General features: G+C 50.5%; 1 protein-coding gene and 1 pseudogene across 5 annotated transcripts in view; both read right to left on the bottom strand.

The window, feature by feature from the left end:
• The window catches only part of NPAS2 (neuronal PAS domain protein 2), a 193,389-nt gene that overhangs the window by 47,727 nt on the left and 130,754 nt on the right, over positions 1-14,908 (bottom strand). For 3 of the 4 annotated variants that reach the window (XM_081254939.1, XM_081254938.1, XM_081254941.1), the window contains exon 5: positions 11,167-11,256. The exons of the other annotated variant lie outside the window; for it this stretch is intronic. In XM_081254939.1, coding sequence (XP_081111065.1) covers positions 11,167-11,256 — 90 coding nt within the window. The remainder of the gene's footprint in view (positions 1-11,166; positions 11,257-14,908) is intronic. 4 annotated transcript variants of the gene reach the window in all.
• On the bottom strand, positions 11,615-13,303 carry LOC308627910 (protein Njmu-R1-like; annotated as a pseudogene). The gene is made up of 2 exons: positions 12,385-13,303; positions 11,615-12,182 (listed from the first exon to the last, which is right to left on the bottom strand). The product of its transcript is annotated as a protein Njmu-R1-like (transcript).

Below are 14,908 nucleotides of genomic sequence, written 5' to 3'. Positions count from 1 at the left end.
GTTCAAACGCAAACGTGGGCCTGAGAAGGAACTAAGACTCAAGCCAGACAAACACGCATTGGAGCCTCGTGTGCTGACAACACCCCAGTGTTCTGGCTGGGGCGGCATGGCTGGCGGGGAGCCCCAGCTCGAGGCCAACCACGCACATCAAGGCCCCTGAAGAGCCCATGGGTTCCTTTTCCAACCTCTAGGCCAGCAAACGGCTGACTGTTTACTTCTAAAGGTCTCTAATCAAAGGAATTGTACTTTTTTTCTGAGGACCTGGGCACCCGTGGACACAAAATAAATACAATGGAGTCCAGACTCAGTGTCATCCAACAGAAGGGTCTGTGATGATGGAAATGGTCTGTAACCTGCACGGGCCGTTAGGGAAGCCACCAGCCACATGGCTTCAGAGCACCTGAAACCGGGCTCGTGTGACTGAATTTTTTTTTTTTTTTTTTCCGCACCGCACAGCTTGTAGGATTCTTAGTTTCCCCATCAGGGATTGAACCTGGGCCCCGACAGTGGAAGCACCGAGTCCTAACCACTGGACTGCCAGGGAAGTCCCTGAAGACAGAATTTTTAATTGTATTTAATTTTAATTATTTTAATTGAAATTTAAATCACCACATGTGGCTGGTGGCTCCCATACTGGACGGAGCAGGTTGGAGATCACGGTGGGGAGAGAGGAGACAGGCACTTCTCTATCCCTCAATAAACTCACCCCCTCCTACAGCTTCAAACACCGTCTGTGCACACCCTTTCATCTGCACGCCAAGGCAACTCGCTCTTGGGTGTCCTGGCTTCACATCCCATCTGCCTCCCAGATGTACTTGGGGACCCCAGATCCACATACACCCCCAATGTCCTCATTATCTCCTCCCCCCGCTGTGTTCTCTGTCCCCACGTGTGGTGTTGTCAAGCGGTCACCTGCCCATACCCGACACCCAGCTGGCATCCTTGACCTCTCCCTGTCGTCTTCACACGCAAACAGTGTCCCAGTGCTGTGAGATTTTCCTTCCTCGAACTCTCTCAGATCCATTCACTCCTTTTCCTCTGGCCTCTACCCTAGTCCAGGCCATCATGTCCTCTGGGCAGTGAACTGGCCAAACTGGCCTTCCCACATCACCTTTCGTCTCTGTCCAATTTGCTCTCTGCCAGCAGCCTCGTATCAGACCAAGTCACCACCTTGCCAATGAACACAACATTGTAAATGAACTCTGCTAAACAAACTTTCGTGGGCTTCCAGCTGCTCCTGGCATGAAGCCTAAGCTCCCCAGTTCACTAGTTGGGCTCAGCACAGCACAGCCTGCGCTCCCAGCCCTTCTCCAGCCCTCCAAACTGCCTTTTCTCCGGGTTGCCAGCTTTACTCTTCCTCTGGGCCACCCCTCAGGCTGCACCCTCAGGCTGCAGCATTCTGCACCCTCTGCTTGTGCTCAGTAACTCCCATGCTGCCTTCAGGTCCTGGCTTTGAAGTCCCTTCCTCTGAGAAAGCAGCCCTGACAGCCCCTCACCCAGGACAGGACCACTGCCCCTGCTCCTCTGGCCGCTGCGCCCGTGTCATCTGTACCCACTGGGGAAGGGCACATCTGTGAGCACGCAGTAAGCCCTGGGAGGGCCGGCGAGGCAGGTGAGAGCCCTGGAGGTGGAGTGTGAGAGCCAGCTCTGCCCTCCAAACTGCACTCTGCTTGACGGGAAGATGACGAGGCTGCGAGGGTGACACGAGCTGCTTTGAGTCAGCTGCCGATACAAGGGCACAGGGCAAATGCCAGTCGTGATAGGGGTTCGTTAACCATGTAGGAAACAACTCCAGGTTTTCCTGTTCTTTCCCATGATAACGTGTGTCCCCTGCCTGCCTCACCCCTGTACCCCTGACATCGGATGGTGCTTGGCCTTCAAGAAAAACATGTTGATGAACTGAAAGAACGACATGGCAAGTGCTACGATGGAAGTAAAAACCAGGCGCCTGGAGAACTCTGAGCATGGGGTGCAGAATCCAAAACGATGGGGTAGGGGAGCCTCCCAGGGACAGTTCCCATGGGGAGGGATCCTTGCGGCGGGGGATGTCTGGGGACAAGGCGGTGTCTGCCAGGCAGCCTGGGTGCTCCAGGCAGGGGCACCGCCCACACAGAAGTGGGGATGGGGGTAAGGGTGGGAGCCCTGACAGCACGGTGGGTGGGGGGACAAGTGGGGAAGGACAGTAGGGCTCGGGGCTAGCGGTCCACAGAGGAGTCAAGGCTGAGCTCGTGTGCCAGGGGACCCGCTGGGGTACGTGGAGGAAGGTGGGCAGGACTGTACCTGTATTTCGGACCCTCTAGTGGCCTGGGGAGGAAGGGGGCACAGGAGCCAGGCTAGAGGTGGCCGAAGTCTGAACGGGTCCGGGGAAGCGGAGACACAGAGGAAGGGGCTGCGGCCAGACGACTCAGCCAACACCACCATCCAACTGACACCAGCTCAGGGTGCTGTGTGCCAGCCGTGGCTTCCGGCACTGGAGGGAAGCACAGCAAAGGGGGCAGGTCCCTCCCCTCCTGCAGCCACGGATCCAGGACTGAAAGCATGTGCTTGGTGGCTGAGGAAGGCAGGGCAGGAGTGGAAGCAGGGGCTCTGGGGTCCCCAGGCTCCCTGCTTGGATGCACCTGTTTTGATCTCTGTGGACAGAGACTCTGCAATCCTCCCCAACTAGCTGTGCTACCATTTTCTCATGCTGGCTTTCTCCAAGTTCCTTCTGATGTTCTTGACTTTATTTTAAGCCCAATCCCTTTAGTTTTTTAGAACATGACTAATGCTCACACATGACAGTACTCTCTCTTCTTTAAGACATTTCAGATACTTGAAAATGCTAACTCCGTCACCACATGGTCTTTTCTCGGAGGACCCGTCAGAAGCCCACTTCCCTGACGGAGGGGGTGTCAGAGCGCAGGGTGGGGGGCCGCCTGGCCTCGCTGCCCCTGTGGGACACGGCTGGCAGGTCACAGGGCATCTCGGGTGACAAGTTCTGCACAGAATAAAGACGGACACTGGAGGGAGGCGGGGGTCATGAGGATTATGAGTTGACACACGGGGAGGGCTCAGAACACACTTGGCAAACAGCAAGCTCTTTCTATGCCTTTGCTATTATACTCCTATCAGGCCATTTCCATGTGCTGGAAACCAACATGAACAATGATTTTTTGAGAATTTAAACCTAGTGCTTACAGGAAAGTAAATTATACCTGCAACTGAACTGTCCCTTGAATGCGCTGAGCTCTGTTTATTAAAATCATGGCAATTACAGAGACAAGGGAGGGAAGGCACCATCCTCACAGCGGAATCACCTTATCAGGAACATCAGTTACCTGCTGGAGGCAGGAGGTTCTCCATCCAAACTTATTGCTATGCCCTTGGCTACTTTGTCAAGAATCTGGCCCCTTTCTGAGTTTCGCACTAAATGCCTGCTCTAAATCCCCAGCAGCACTTCTCCTACCTTTTCTCTGGAGGCCCTGGGACAGCCTGGGGAGGATGTGAACAGAAAGGAAGCATATTCCTCTGTCTTTTGAACCCACAGCACCAGTGCAGTCGCACCAGCAAAGTTAAATGAGCCTGCACAGGAGTCCACAGACTGGCCGGCTGAGCTGGAAGTGGGCTGTGTGGACATCCAGTTCAGAATGTCCCCAAGGGGCCCCGGCAAGTCTGACTGGAGGTCTGTGTCGGCCACGATTAGAAGAGGGGTCGGTGAGAAGCCTCATGTTGAGAAGAGGCAGTACCGGGCTCAGCAAGCAGAGAGGACCCTGGGCTCCCACACGACCAGGGCATGGGAGGCATACGTGATCTGCTTTGATTCAGTTTAGATTCAGAATCAAACTGACGGCCAAAGAGGAATGCTTTCCGAAGACAGTATAGAGAATAGCTTCAAGCCGGGAGGAGTGAAGAATGAATTCAGGTAGAAAAAGGACCAACTCTATGGGCTTCCCTGGTGGCGCAGTGGTTGAGAGTCCGCCTGCCGATGCAGCGGACACGGGTTCGTGCCCCGGTCCAGGAAGATCCCACATGCCGTGGAGCGGCTGGGCCCATAAGCCACGGCTGCTGAGCTTGCGCGTCCAGAGCCTGTGCTCCGCAACAGGAGAGGCCACAACAGTGAGAGGCCCGCGTACCGCAAAAAAAAAAAAAGAAAAAGGACCAACTCTAAAGACCCTCTCTGTTCATCAAATGACCCTAAAGAGAGGGAAAGGCAAACCACAAAGCGAGATCAGATATTTGCGACCCACAGACCTGTGGTATAAGCCTGGAATGAAGGGTCAGTGTGATATGCTGCCTTGGCATTTGGCAAAATCGAGAGGGCCTTGACTGGACCAACCAAAATCCTCCTCCCCACTCTAACAGAAAGTTCCTTCTTGCCACTGATAAGGTCCCCTAGCTAAACAAGCCTCCTTACTGTTGGGGGTGGAGAGAACCAGGCACAGTTACTGTTCATCCTGCAAGTGGGTTTCAGTGCCCTGCCAGCCAATCACATCCTCTGTGGGAACCAGGGGGCACCCCACCCTCTTGCTACTACCACACCACCCCTTCCTGTTCACTCTGCTCCCAAGTGCAGCCCCCGTGCGTCCCTGCATGGCATGCGGTACGCTCCTCCCTGGGGCTGTAAGTACATGTGATTAATACACCGTCAGTTGATACACCGTCTCACCTGTCCAGTATCGGCTGTTGTGTGTTTGGCCATCCCTGTCACCCTAGGGCAGAGTGACAAGGAGGTGATTAAAACCATACCCAACAGAGGACTAGCGTGGAAAGAACGCTTACAAATCATTACACAAAAGACCCAGACAATCCAGTAGGAGAACGGCAAAATACCTGAAAGAGCATTTCATAGAAAAAGGAAATCCAAATGGCCGACAAACTATGCAAAGACACTCAGTCACACCAGCAACTGGGAGAAAAGCAAATCAAGACTCCATGAGATGCCTTCGCATGCTAGGTTGACAAAAACTGACAATTCTGACAACACCAAGTTCTGGTGAAATGGAGGAGGTGGAACTCTCCACCCCGCTGCTGGATGGTGGAGTGGTGCCATCACCATGGTAACAACTCGGTATCACCTAGTAAGGGTGACGGGTTCCTACCCCACAACCCAGCGATCTTACACACAGTCAGCTCTCTGGAGGATGCTTGCAAATGTTCATCAGGAAATACATACAGACATCCACAGACACACCCTCTCAGAGTTCCACACTGGCCTGGGGGCAGGGATGGTAGCACGTGCCTACAGCCATGAGGACAAGCCAACGACAGCTACTCTGGACGGTGTGAGACGACGAATCCCTTAGCAAAGCTGGGCGAAAGGAGAGGTCACCAGAGTACACTTCCTATGACTCTGTTTACATAAAGTTAAGCCAAAGGTCATACTAAATTACAGTGATTAACGATGAATTAAAAGTTGGCAAAATTGCAGAGAGAAACAAGGACACGATGATGTGGAAATGGTCATCTCTAGGCGGAAGGGGGTGGTGTGGTGGGAAAGGAGCAGACAGGAGCTTCTGCGGGCCTGGTCATGCTCTGTTTCATACCCTTGGTGACAGCGACATGTATGCCTACCTCACCTTATCATTAGCTTTAAAATGGAACCTACGTTTTATACATAGTTCTGCAGGTATGATACAGAAAGATCAAAAGGCACATAAAAATCAAACAAATCTAACTGGCAACCTGGACCCTTTTAACCTGTGATCAACCCTGAGCTGCAGCCACACCTCCCTATTGGGGCCCCTCCTAGACAGAGCATCCACCCAGGTCCACCCTGACATGAAGCCACCTCCAACAAGCTGACCTGGACCAGGTGGGTTCTCCCAGCAGGTGAGGACAGGTGGGTGACGGAGGGCAGAGGGACCCTTCCTGGAAAGCCCTGTGCGGCCAGGGACTTGCTGCTGCATTTTATGGTATCATAAGCCAGGCGCTCTGTCTTCCTCCTCTGTGACCTCTTCTCCCTGCTGGGACCCCTGCCCCAGAAACTTGGCCCACTGTCCCCTTTGACCTTGTACTTCCAGCCAGAGCTTTTACTTGGAGAAACAGCATTACACAGAGGTATTTTTTTGGTGAGTAGATTTCTCCAACTTTATAGTCACTCTGTGCCTTAGATTTTTTTTGGGGGGGTGGGGGGAAGTTGTGTTATCCACGCCTGTATTTCTCACTTCGGAGGCACTGCCCACTTGTGCCAAGCTGTTTGCAACTGCTCTCGATGCAGGAGCCCCACTTGCAAACCCAGTGCCTTATTCAGTGAGCATTCGGGCACGTGGGTATCTGCTCAGGGCTGGGGACAGGGCTTCTGCCTGACGAGCGAAGTGTGATCCAGCTCCTTAGGCCAACATCGCGTTCATTAACAGATCGGAAAAGCAACCCGGGAAGTTAAATTTTCTAAAAAACCAACGTCCAAACAGGAAGCACAGACTGTGCCCGCTGTGGGTGGCATTTGGCTCAGCCATACTCTTTCCCAATTATGTCCAAGGCATGTGATGCTCGCCCCTTGGATCTTTTTCCTGAAAGGTTTTCATGCAGAAGCCCCTTGAGCCCCCGGTCCTCCATCAGCACGCTCATCTGCCAGCCCAGGTCTCTGCCTTGACCGCCTATGTTAATTCTAGATGCCAAAATGTGTTGGCGTCACCACCACGGATAAGTTTTGACTTTCCCTTAAAATCATTTTCTGCTTTGAGCTATTTTCTTCTTGCTTTTCTCTGTCAAACTGGAAAAGAAAGTTCTAGGAACTTTCATCAGGAAATTGCTGTACAAAAATCTATTGTGTGAATTTTGGAGTGTCTGAGTTTCTAGCGGTAGGAAGGACACAGAGAGATACTGAGACTTTTGACAGACTTAGAAGAAAGGAATTCTTGCTGCTCTTCCCCCAGCCCCCCAATCGCCAATGGTCCCCCAAACCCAGGGCACACAGGGCGCAGTGGGACCCAACGCCTGGCATGCCAGCCCGTGATGCCAACAGGGGGCATCCCTGCTACTGTGAGGCACTTGGCCTCCTGGCCCCAGCCCGCTGTCTCTGCTGGCCATGCCTCAATTGATGGCTGCCTCTTCCACGAGACAGGACATTGCCTTCCAGGTCCTCATCCTACCTCTGCTCAACACCCACCCCACCAGAGAGCATTCAGCTGCACTCTGTCACATGTAGATGTCTGAGTGGTGGGTAAGCACCAAGTTCTGGGGTCAAAGTGTCCGAGTTCAAATCCCAGCCCCACCACGTGCTGGCTGTGGGACCTCAGCTGCTCTGTGCCTTGGTCTTCTCATCTGTGAAGAGGAGTAAGTACCTATTTCATAGAGTCATCATAAGGACCAATAAGTATAAGGAGAATGGACCTTCTAAGTGCTTTAACCATATTAATGCATAGAAGGGACTCTTAATAGTGCCTGGTACATAGTAAATGCTCAATAAATATTGGCTACCTTTTTATTAGTCTTTAATGGCTTAACAGATGAAATCTCTCAACAAAATTGCAAACCCTTAAGGTTTAAAGAATCTCATATGGATTTGCAAATGAAGCGACTGACAAGGGATTAATCTCCAAAATATACAAACAGCTCATGCAACTCAATATCAAAAAAACAAACAACCCAATCAAAAAATGGGCGCAAGATCTAAACAGACATTTCTCCGAAGAAGACATAGAGATGGCCAAGAGACACATGAAAAGATACTCAACATCACTAATTATTAGAGAAATGCAAATCAAAACTACAATGAGGTATCACCTCACACCAGTCAGAATGGCCATCATCAAAAAAAAATCTACAAACAATAAATGCTGGAGAGGGTGTAGAGAAAAGGGCCCACTGTCCCCTTTGACCTTGTACTTCCAGCCAGAGCTTTTACTTGGAGAAACAGCACTACACAGAGGTATTTTTTTGGTGAGTAGATTTCTCCAACTTTATAGTCACTCTGTGTCTTAGATTTTTTGGGGGGGGGTGGGGGGAACTTGTGTTCAACTTGTGTTGAACTTCTCCTACACCGTTGGTGGGAATATAAATTGGTACAGCCACTATGGAAAACAGTATGGAGGCTCCTTTAAAAATCTAAAAATAGAGCTACCACATGACCCAGCAATCCCACTCCTGGGCATACACCCGGAAAAAACTATAATTTGAAAAGATACATGCATCCCAATGTTCACTGCCCCACTATTTACAATAGCCAAGACCTGGAAACAATTTAAATGTCCATCAACAGAGGAATGGTTAAAGAAGATGTGGTATATATACAATGCAACACTACTCAGTCATATAAAAGAATGAATGCCATTTGCAGTGACATGGATGGACCCAGAGACTGTCATACTGAGTGAAGTCTGACAGAGAAAGACAAATATCATATGATATCACTTACATGTGGAGTCTAAAAAAATGGTACAAATGAACTTATCTACAAAACAGAGATAGAGTCACTGATGTAGAAAACAAACTTATGGTTACCAAGGGGGAAAGGGTGGGGGAGGGATAAATTGGGAGACTGGGATGGACATATACACACTACTATGTATAAAACAGATAACTAATAAGAACCTGCTGTATAGCACAGGGAACTCTACTCAATACTCCCCGATGATCTACATGGGGATAGAATCTAAAAAAGAGTGGATATATGTATACGTATAACTGATTCACTTTGCTGTATACCTGCAACTAACACAACATTGTAAATAACTATACTCCAATAGAAAAAAAAAAAAGCACCTCATATGGACCATTTGAATCACTGCATTGTCTGTGGACGGGTCCTGGGCTTGTACTGAGTAATAAGCAAGTTTGAGTTGAAGTGAACTAAACTGAAAGCAGAATCCCTAAATGGCAACCCAAATCCTCAGCATCAGAAAAGCACTAGGTAGAGTGGTGGCGAGTTTGGGCTCTGCGCTCAGTGGGCCTGGCCTCAGCCCTGCTCCGCTCCTTGCCGGCTGGGCCCCCTTGGTCTCATCCTCTGTCAAGTGGAGGTGACAGGGCAGCTGTGTGATGGGCACCAGGGAAGTTTCTCGTCCACCCACTAGCAGAGATACAGCGAATCCTAAGTAAAAAGGGGGAAGAAGATGACGATTTGGGTAAAAGCTACAAGTAAATAGAAGTTAAATGTGGAGATCGTCCATCCTGGCCTCACCTCCGCTGGGGAGTGTGAGGGCTGACTCGGTGTGTGTCTGGGTCCGCAGATAGGCACTTAATAAGCATTCAAATGGGTTGGGCATGGACAAATGAGAGTTGGGGTCATTTTCTTACTCTGGAAGGGCCATTTCTCTGGCCCTTCCAGAGTAAGAAAATAATTCATAAAGGTGATTCTAAGTTGCTCCAGAATTTCAAATCAGAATTCCCAACTTACTTAGTTCACTCTGTCACGTATGGCAACTGGGTCATCAGGTAATTCCAAGAGTAGAAATCAGAACAGTGCAAATCCTGTTTCCCCAAACAGCTCTGGCCACACTCCCAGGCCATTCTGGAGTGGACACCTGTTGGCTTTCCATCAGCGCCTCGCACTGCCTGATCCTGTCCACTCAGTACAAAACCCAAGCCCCTCCAAAGAAGCACCCCACCTCCTCAGATCAGCCCAAAGAAGCCGTGCTGATTTGATGGGGTCTCATCACTACTCCAGCAGGAGACGAAAATCAAGATGAAACTGCTTTCCCGACTCCTTAGGGCTGAGTGGGAACCAGCCTCTTCTGACGGCTCTCAGAGGAGAGGACCCCCAGCCTCGTGCACCCTGGAAATGGGCTGAACCACAAAGGTCAGATGGATTCACAGTAATGCAAAGGTATCTGCATTGCAAAGTAAAAAATGCTTTTCTGGGCTACAACACACAGTGACCCACCAAGGAAAAACATGGACGGTGGTTTTGATCTACACACAGCATCGTCTGCAGCAGCAACGGGAGCAGGGAGTGGCTTCTGAGGAAAAGAATGACCCAGGACGATGTGGAATCCTGGGCCATTAGGGAAGCTGGGGTCATCACCGCCGGCGGAGCGGGGATGAGCTGCCCACACAGCAAGGCCGCAGTGCTCCCAGGCAGGTGCGGCTCGAGAGAGGCCACCATGGTCCTCCAGCATCACCCGGCCAGTGATTCCCTATGAGCAGGCACCCAGGGCAGCTGCCACCCTCCTCATCTGTGTCCTGGCCGCGCATCCACCCACGTGTGGGAGTCAGGGGTGGGGGGATCAGCAGTTTGGTGGGGCTTTTTGGGAGGAGAAAGAAGAGAGGACATTTTAGCCCAATCAGTCCCACAGGTGCTCCTGGTACAAGCTTCCTTCCAGGTCGGTCTCTGTGGGAATAAACGATGGTGTGGCGGGAAATGGAAGCCTGGCCAGACGCCTCCGAGGGGCCCTCCAAGGTGGACCCTCCACCAGCCAGGTGCTGCTCTGTGAGTCAGAGCATCCTGACGGGGTTACCAGGGAGCCTGCGAGGCTCAGGCTGAGAGGAGGGAGTGTGATGGAAGATGGGAGGGGGGAGGGAGAGGGGGGGAAGGGGGAGAGATGTGGAAGGGAGGGGGAGGGAGGGAGATGGGGGAGGGAGGAGGAGGGAGGGGAAGGGAGGGGGAGGGAGGGAGGGAGATGGTGGGGAGGGCCCGGGACCTCACGGCGCTCTCTCTCCTCCGCACCCCACCTGGCTCCGCAGGACAGGACAGCAGAGCTTGCCCTCCTGCCCAAACCTTCCTTTTTCCTCAAGTCCTTCCTGGTCCAACAACATCTTCCCAGAGTATTTCACTGCCCCCCTCCCGCCACCATGCCTGGCACTGAACCCTTAACCACCAGCAAGCGTCACAACCTACTGCATCTCAGTTACATCTCCAGAGACCCCCAAACCCCCTTCTGTCCCCAGCTGTCTGGTGCACATCCCTCCCCCAGCTCTCAGGGGACCTTGTCTTCCCTTGCAGGTGTCTGTCAGCCTCCGTAAAGGCTCTGAGCTCTGCTAACTGTGCCGTAGGCTCACGGCTCCTGGGCGGTTTCTGGGGCACCGGAGGGTGAGAACCTGCACCACAGCCCCCATTCCAGGTCTTGCTTGTTCCAGGATGACACAGGCCTGCACCCGCCTCCCTCAGGAAGCCTCCGAGGCTTGGCCTCGGTCTGGTGGAGGGCACTCCTTGACCCTCCTCACACAGAGACACCTGCAGCGCCCCGGCTCTGAGATCTGAATGGTTCTCGAGGAAAGAGGATGGCAAAGGCCATCAGAACAGGAACTCACCGGTAAGTGCCCAAGGAGAGGCGTGATACTGTCCGAAACGTAGAGGATGCTGCCGTCCGTCGTCACAGCGATGATGAAGCCGTCTAATGCCTGCGGAAAACATAACAGGTGAAGCCTCTTCAGTCATGCTTTTATGGACGAGAGGGTCACCGAAGCCAAGGACCCCGGGTTAGGATGCCAACTTTATTTCGTAACCCTTCAAATATTTTCACGACTAACCTCACAGCACTTTCCTGTCCGGCACATAATGCGGTTTCTTACACAGAATTTGTCTAGTCCAGGCAAACTGCTTGTAAAGCACAAAAAGGCTTGGTGAAAAACGGGACCTACTGGTGTCATGAAACAGAATTTAGCCATGGAAATTACCTAACTAGTTTTTTTTTTTTAATGTCTAATTAGGCTTAATCTTAAAAGTACAAAATGAAAAAAATCTAGAATGTGTTTCAAATAATCTGAAATAGCAATCCTATGACAGTTATAACAACTGCAATTTCAAACACCAAGGCTTGCATAACTTCAGAATATAATCATCTCAAAACATGTGATCAAAACCTTTGGGCAGGAGCTTCTTTCATAAATCCTTTGAGGATGGCTACCACACTTGTGGCTTTGGGCATTTCTTCGTGTTCCACTTTAACAATCTCCAGAAAGATATCTCCACTACCACAGTTCTTTAGGAACATGAAACATCGAAACAAAGCATAATGATTCATTTCAGCCTGCCAGATAAATCCCTTCAAATTATCTGTGTCTTGTACGGCCTTTAAAGTTCTCCAGGACTTGCCGGAAAAGAAAAGGGTTACCTCCGTCAGCACCATTCAAAAAAGCCTGCATTCCATCCTCAGAAGACCAGTTGCTTCCTGCGCCGTGGAACTGAGGCTGGGAGCTATGACCATCCATGATCACGGACTTATGCTGCTCCTCCGTGGTGGCCATGCACAGAGACGTCATGGTGCCTTCGTGAATAAGGCCTTGGAGACTGGCCACACTCAGAAGCCTGTGAATGTCTCCTTTTGCTTTTTCATTTGATTCTTTTTTTTTTTTGGTGGTACGCGGGCCTCTCACTGCTGTGGCCTCTCCCGTTGCGGAGCACAGGCTCCGGACGCACAGGCTCAGCAGCTATGGCTCACGGGCCCAGCTGCTCCGCGGCATGTGAGATCCTCCTGGACCGGGGCACAAACCTGTGTCCCCCGCATCGGCAGGCGGACTCTCAACCACTGCTCCACCAGGGAAGCCCTTCATCTGATTCTTTAACCTCAACAGGAGTATAGCTCAGAGCAGCATGTAGCAGAAAGGCAAGCTTCTTCTGAAAGAGATGAGCCACCCTTTGGATCGGGCATACAACATCCTCAAAACAGCTGCTCGGCTAGGACTGTATGTGGTTCTCCCCACTCCTTTCCTCACAGATCCTGTTATTTTTCAGCCCTTGAATATACTTGTCCAATTCAAGCCTGAAAAGCTCAAGTCCTTTTTCAGACCCTCCTAAAAAGCAGACCGTATACTCAAGAGTTATGTTCAGAGTCCGTTGTTGCTGTTTAGGGAAGCGGTTTTTCTTGTGGAAAAGGCAGTAGTGACAACTGACTCTGTAACCTGGAGTTCTCAGCTCCACACATGCAAACACGACCCAGCCCTTCAAAGACCGCTCCCTTAGAAAGACGCTTCGCGATGGAACTGCGTGGCTCTGCCTCCACTTCGGAGGGTAGATTAGTGTCTGCCAAGGAGAGGCTGAAATCATCACCAGAGGGAGTTTCTGCATCTGTGCTACTTGGGCTTCCACCATCACTGTCCGCGCGCTGCTGTGCCCATCTGCTTCCGCGGTAGCTGCAGATACAGTAGCAGCTGCCGGGCGGTGGCTTGAGTCTCCGCTCCTCAGTGGGGCCGCCCTCCTCGCTGCTCTCTAGCTTCCCCTCACCCCCATGCAGCGATTCCTGCCAGGAGGGGAGCATGGCGGTGGCCTCTGAACGGCCCTGTACCTAAGTAGTTTTAATGATAAGTGTACCTTTGGGCCGAATCAGAAATATCACAATTACCCATTAAAAGATGTCAGCGATATTTTAGTCCTTGTCCTCCTATCCTCAATATCACTTTGAGTTCACTGGTAAACATTTACTAAAAGATTTAATACCTCACAGAGGTATTAAAAAAAAAGAAAAACTGTGCCTGCTGGTTGGCATAGACCTCTGCTTACATCCATTGCCATAGAAAGACCTCCTGAAGGAAGTGTTTGTAAAGAACATTCACATGAATCCACCAAAGTGAAAGGTAAGGACCGATGGGGAAGTGCTGTGTAACTCAACCAGATCCATGAGAACAGCTCTCCCTCGGTATCCATGGGGGATTGGTCCCAGGACCCCTGCAGACACCAAAATCCACGAGTGCTCAAGTCCCTGAGAGTCGCCCCCATATCCGTGAGCTCTACATTCTCACATTCAACCAACCTCGGATACGGAACTCACGGACACGGAGGGCCAACTGTATTTCAAAATAACTGGAAAATTCATTTGTTTAGAAGTTTTTACTGAGTGCCTTCTCTATGCTAGATGCACTGCTCTGGGTGCTCATGAGAGAAAAGATATAGGCCATCCATGTTTTCTCACAGACTCACTGTTTTGTTTTCAGATTCCTTATCAGATGCTCATGATGCTCTCATAAGACACATGAGAAAGGTGATTTCTAAAATTCAGACTCTATTCAGCAGAGAATGGGGTCATCCTGGCAACTGGCTCTATGGGCACATGGATGAGACAGAGGAGATTAAAAACAAAGTCTACCTCCCCAAAAACAAATTGTTGAGGACGTAATAAGCTCAGGCAGACCATCCCTGTAAACTATCACTGTTGCCTCACTGACTGTATTGTTAAAATAGCATCTTCTGCAAACATGGGAGTTTTTCCACTTTGGGAGAAGAACCCCCAAACTGAAATATGTGCTTAGAAAGTTCTGGAAACATTTTGTATGCACTCAGCTATATCCTCCTAGGGTGTTACTGAGCATCTGCACAGCCAAAGGGCACGGATTCCTTCAGGGTAGGAGGGTGTGGCCGAGTGCACAGCAGTAGTAAGCGGAAATAGTCCAGTAAGTGTGCAGAGAAGGGCACCCACCATCACCACGCACCAAAGTGGGAAAGAGTTCTTTTCACCAGGAAAATTAACATGTGGGTCATTTACTGTTTAACACTTACATACTGCAGGATTTAAGACTGAAAAATATATTAAAGTACATTTCTTAAGTGGACCTCATCCTCTTGGAATTTATCTGTGGTTTTCAACTGGGAGCAACTTTGCCCCCCTGGGGATATCTGGCAATGTCTGGAGACATTTTTGGTTGTCAATTCTGGGGTGGGTGCTCCTGGCATCTAGCGGGTAGAGGCCAAGGATGCTTTGAAACATCCCACCTACAACACACAGGATGTCACTACAACAAAGAATTATCAGGTCCGAAATGCCAATAGTGCTGAGCTGGAGAGATTCTGGATCAGATTTATGGCCCGTGGTGAACACCGAGGTACATCCTAGTGAACTTTATTTCTTTTTCCCTTAAGTATTTTTCGAAATTAAAAAAAAAATCATATTAGCAGTGCTCCTGGAAGTGAATTTTTTTGAACAGGTGGAGGCACTGTTGATGACGTCAGCTGGACCATTTTAGAAAAAGTAGATTAGAATATCAGGAAAAGCAGGAGCAACATACATTCTCTTCTTGCACAGGGAGCCCATGCCCTCTTGAATTTGTAAAGCAACTGGGT

The sequence above is a fragment of the Mesoplodon bidens genome (genome assembly GCF_964165515.1).
Source record: "Mesoplodon bidens genome assembly, chromosome: 14".
NCBI classification, from domain to species: Eukaryota; Metazoa; Chordata; class Mammalia; order Artiodactyla; family Ziphiidae; genus Mesoplodon; species Mesoplodon bidens.
Note: the sequence above shows the minus strand (reverse complement) of the source record. Positions and strands in the feature narration are given on the sequence as shown.